Below are 5,543 nucleotides of genomic sequence, written 5' to 3' on the forward strand. Positions count from 1 at the left end.
TATAAATAAGAAAAAGGGATTTAAGTATTTGATAAGAAAATAAATAAATGGAAGAAGAAATATTAATGGCAAAGGAGAACTGCAATGAAAATAAAAGGGGACCTGTTTAGTTGGGTAGGTCTGGGGTTTTATTAATGCCTTCAACTCTCTTCTTTTTTTTCTGAGTTCTTTGCTTTTGTTGCAAATTTAACACCGCAAAATTATTATTTTTAAAATGGGGTTCGAATAAAATACTATATGATTTTGTGTTTCGTTTCGGTGTATGAAACCAATGCAAATATTGTAGGCAATGATGATTTTGATAGTGAAATAGTAAGCCAGCCATTGCCTTTGCCTTGCTTGTGTTCATTGTTTCTGGGTTAATTAAACCCTTTCAACCACCTCTCTTCTCTCTGCCACTAAAGCTTTCTAGACAGAAGGAAAAAAAAAGTCATTGTTCTTCATTTATTTTCTTTGTTTCCCTGCTAGAAAATGTTCCAAGGTAAGGGAGAGTGTGTGGTTTGTTTTTACCTGTACTTTTTTTTATAGTAATGCTTTGTTAGCTTCTCCTTTCATCACTTTCCTTTGGCTATGAATGAGATAATAATGGCTTCGAACACTAATATTATTGCTGATAAGAGAGGAGTTCCGTCTCATCTTGGTCTTCATCTTCATCTTCGTCGTCATCCACATCTTCTTCTTCTTTTCTCTCTCTTATTCGTTGCGAAATTCGATCTCGTTTCGGGTTTAAATTACACAAAGCACAGTAGGAAAGTGAGTAGCTTGAGGCAAGAAAGAATTCAGAAACACTTGGAAAAGATAAACAAACCTGCTGTCATCACCATTGAGGTACATATAATTATATACGTATAACCCTTGCCCTAGACCATATATTTCTCTTTTTTCTCATGGGGTTTTTTCTTTAAAAAAAAAATCAGAGTCCAGATGGAGATATCATAGATTGTGTTCATAAAAAGAAACAGCCAGCTTTAGATCACCCTCTTTTAAAAAATCACAAGATTCAGGTAACTGTATTAATTTTGAAAAGTCGATCGAGTTTATTAGTTTTGAAACCGTTACTGGTTTTAATGGTGAAATATGTGACAGAAAGTTGCACCAGAGATGCCGAAGGAGAAAATGTTGAAAAAAGGAGAAGATTTAGCATGGCAAATGTGGCATAGGAATGGGACAAGATGTCCCAAAGGAACGGTTCCCATACGGCGGAGCACAGCTCATGATGTTTTGAGAGCGAAGTCTTTGTTTCACTTTGGCAAGAAACAATCAACCATCATCAACCCTACGTCTCGCCGGACAGACGCCCCCGACGTCGTTAGTGGCGGCGGACACGAAGTATGTTAGTTTATTTATTTTTATTATAATTTTAAATTAAAAATTATCTCGTTTACAAAACATAATTTTCAGAGAAAATGATAAGCACGTGCAGTATAAAAAGGGCATTGACCTTCTAGGGTTTTAGTTTTTTTAAAAGTCTAATGAACCGAAATTAGTGGATAAAATTCTTAATCGAAAATATGAAAAAGATGTGATTGATCATCTTCTTGAAAATGAGCTATTGGCCTTTCAAAATTAAAGGGAAATTTTTAAGTTTCTTTCAATTAATTAATTACTTTACCCCTTAATTATCGTTCACAAATCAACTAATTGCATGAATATAAATATATTGATCCCAAAATATTAATTCTGGGGAGTAGTATCTTTCACCTTTTCTTGAACAAAGTCAAAAATGAATTGGAATTCGATGGAGATTGATGCATGTGCACATTTTCTCAGCATGCGATTGCATACACGGGAACGTCCCAAGAGGTTTACGGAGCGAAGGCCATGATAAACGTGTGGGACCCATCGATCCAAGAGGTCAACGAATTCAGTCTATCACAGATTTGGATACTTTCGGGATCATTCGACGGCTCTGATCTCAACAGCATCGAAGCTGGATGGCAGGTACTCCTTCCATTTCCTGTCCTTATATGCACATAATCCCATACCCCCCTCTCTTTTATTATCACTATAATATTATTCTCTTCTTTCGATTACAAGATGACTATAAACAATATAACAACTATATCATTATTATCATTTATTCACTTCAAGATTCTTCTTTGATTGTGCATATTGTTATTTTTTTAAATTATTTTTCCATTTTCAATTTATTTATAAAAATATTGAAAATTAATTTAACGTAGAACATTTTATAAAATTTATTTTAGAAATACTAAGAAAATGAGTACGGTTAATAATACATCATCTCATCTGTTAATTATATGGTTTTTTAAAATTAAGAAAAAGTCAAAATAAGATAATGATTTCATTTTATTAACCTAATTAAACAAAAAAATTAAGGTATTAAATAGGGGCCGATGCACTAAACCCTAGGGAAGTGCATCCTTTATTTAGGAAAAAAATGTGATTTAGTTTAACATGTTAAGGGAAAATAGAAAAATAACCAATAAAATTAGTTTAAGTGGTAAGTAGTTTGATATCGCTTAAGCAATGTCTTAGGTTTGAGTCCTTGTGTATGCAAAAAATCTTTGTTAGGAGACTCACTTACCAAAGTCAGGTGTGTAACCTAGCTCGATCTAGATTAATTAGGGCTAAGCCTTAGAATTGGAGGGCGGCAAAAAAATGGAAAAATAAAAATTTTAGTATACCCCTTATTTTTAAGAAAAATATTAAAATTTTGGACTCAATTCTTAAATTTCTAGATCCGTCGATGGTATTAAAGTTTTATGAAGTTTTGATAATTCTACTAGTCAGGTCAGTCCGGAGCTTTATGGTGACAGTAGGCCGAGATTGTTCACATATTGGACGGTGAGTTCCTTATAACTTCTCTCCTTTTCGTCTCATAAAATTATATATTTCACTAATGTTATATAATTTTGTTTTATGGTATAAAAATGAGATACAATAATTATTTAATAGTATAATATATTACATTTTCAAATAGCATTTAAAATTAAAATTTTAGTTTTATAAATGAAGTAAATTAAATAGATATAAATCACCTTTATATATTCAGTTCAATTTAATAAAATAGACCGAATATAAAAAATTATACTCCTAAAAATGTATTTAAGAAGAAATGTTCCCGACTATAATAAAAAATTATCATATTTACCAAAAATATAATTTATTTGTGTTGTTTAAAGCCGATTGGCTAACCATTCTCTGAAGCTAATGCTCAATTAAACCAAATCTAAAACAGCCAATAATTAGATGAAACCAACCAACAAGGGGTCCATTATTGTTGCGGATTCTTTAACTTTTGTGGGCTATAAAGTATTCCAAACATTTAGTTTACTTCAATGAAATCATTTCTATATTAATCTATTAATGAGTTATTTATGATTTTTTAAATATTATATAAATAATATCTCAATAAATATCACAGTACACATAATAATTCATGTACATATGTCGTGTTTTATTTTTCTGTCCATCGTGTAAACATATGCACAAATGCTATTCCTATCGTATTTTCCTATTATGTCAACTTACACCTATATTGATGCTATAGAGAAAAATATTATTCTGATTGTTTAATTTAAGCTTCCCAGCAGATTTTTTAATTATGTAGGAGTTAAAAGACTTCATTTATTGGGTGGAATTTGGCATTTATTTGTTAAGGAGAATATATTTACTTTCATATAATGACGTGAACATTAATTATTTCAATTTATCTTTAATATTTATAATATGATAAGAAGATTGGAATGTTTTAATTATTTGAAAAAAGAGAGAGAATAATCAATACAATTATATAATTTGTTTGTGCAATTATTAATAAGATTATTTGCTTTTACGCCTATTTTTTTGCAGACTGATTCCTATCAAGCAACCGGATGCTACAACCTTCTATGTGCAGGCTTTGTCCAAACAAATAGTAGAATTGCCATTGGAGCAGCCATTTCTCCTGTCTCGCAATATGCTGCACATCAGTATGATATTACCATCCTAATTTGGAAGGTAACTAATTTATTTTATAAATATTAAAAACGATTTAATTCAATTGATTCGTATATTCGAGATTTAATAGTAGTTTTTGTTTATAAAAATTAGGATCCTAAGCTAGGAAACTGGTGGATGGGATTTGGTGATAATACCCTAGTAGGTTATTGGCCAGCAGAGCTATTTACTCACCTAGCAGACCATGCCACCATGGTGGAATGGGGTGGTGAAGTAGTGAACTCAAGGGCCAACGGCAAGCACACATCAACTGAAATGGGCTCCGGTCACTTCGCCGAAGACGGGTTCGGAAAAGCAAGCTATTTTCGAAACCTAGAGATAGTTGATACCGATAATAGCTTGAGTTCGGTTCATGACATATCAACCCTAGCCGAGAATACGAATTGTTACAACATCAAGAACTCTTACAACAATGAATGGGGCACGTATTTCTACTATGGAGGACCCGGGAATAATCCACGGTGTCCTTGATCGTCATCGTTGTGTTATTATTGTCGTCCGGTCAATTTCATGATAAATTATTATTTTTAAGACGACGTAAAAAGTGTTGTAGAAATATTATTTATTGTGCAAGTATGAATTATGCTACTTCCACTATTGTTTTTGCTTTGCTAATTTAGTTGGCCTTTAATGGCGAAGAAGGAAATGTGTATTATTAGTTAAGTAAAACAAACGGCAAATTCCGCGCTAACAAGCATGGAAATAGCAATATTTTGGGAATAGGGTATGTTCCAATGTGATTTTTCCTTAATTGTAACACTTTTAGCATTGTTCCATTACAATAGACTCAAAAACTTTATTTGGATAACCTAATTAAGTGTAAGCTTTTGAATTGGTAACTTTAGTACTATTTTAAAAAAATCATATCTAATTTAATAGATTAATATAAGTAATTAATTTTAATTATACTTTTTGTTTAGAAATTTGTTAAATTTGCAATTAAAAGTTAACGTACTCATCAACAATCAATTCGTTAAAGAGGATGGAGTTTTAAATTCTTTAAACAAGATTAGAAATTTAAATATTGATATTGTAAATAGAACAAATTAAGTTAGAAGATTCATTTTTATTATAAATCTATGAAGTATTTAATCAAAATTAATTAATTAATAAATCAAGTATCATAAATTAAATTAAAAAGTTAACATCCACAAGCTTTATAAGTATCATAAATATTTAAAAAGTATCTTAATTATGATTTTGGATTTCAATTTTGGCGAGAAGAATAAGGTATAGGGCATATTGAAAAAGCACACAGTGAAGGAGGGGCATGTTATTCCCAAGAAATGTAAAATTGATGGAGGCAGAAACAAAAGAAGTCAAATGGATCCAGGAAATGATGGCTGGCAGTTGAGTGAAGTAGCATCGTATTCAATTCCATTCAATGTTTGATGTTGGGAAATGAGCTGTTTTATTTATTAATTTAATATTTTATCCTAAACAAAGCTGCTTAGTCCATACATTTACAAGTTTTGCACAATATAAAACTCCAAACGATACTTCAATTGGAACATGTACAAGACTTATAAAGTGATCTAAATCATAAAAAGAAAAATTATTTATTAGATATTTTAAATTCA

General features: G+C 30.9%; 1 protein-coding gene across 1 annotated transcript; it reads left to right on the forward strand.

Annotated features, from left to right (window-relative positions):
- The first annotated feature begins 585 nt into the window (after positions 1–585).
- Positions 586–4,776, forward strand: LOC120121526. The gene is made up of 7 exons (XM_039140866.1): positions 586–828; positions 918–1,004; positions 1,087–1,329; positions 1,771–1,941; positions 2,755–2,808; positions 3,817–3,963; positions 4,057–4,776. The coding sequence occupies exons 1-7, from the start codon at positions 586–588 to the stop codon at positions 4,432–4,434; spliced, it is 1,323 nt and encodes a 440-aa protein (XP_038996797.1). The 3' UTR covers positions 4,435–4,776.
- The last annotated feature ends 767 nt before the right edge of the window (positions 4,777–5,543 follow it).

Source organism: Hibiscus syriacus, unplaced genomic scaffold, assembly GCF_006381635.1.
Source record: "Hibiscus syriacus cultivar Baekdansim isolate YM2019G1 unplaced genomic scaffold, ASM638163v2 tig00110374_pilon, whole genome shotgun sequence".
Lineage (NCBI taxonomy): Eukaryota > Viridiplantae > Streptophyta > Magnoliopsida > Malvales > Malvaceae > Hibiscus > Hibiscus syriacus.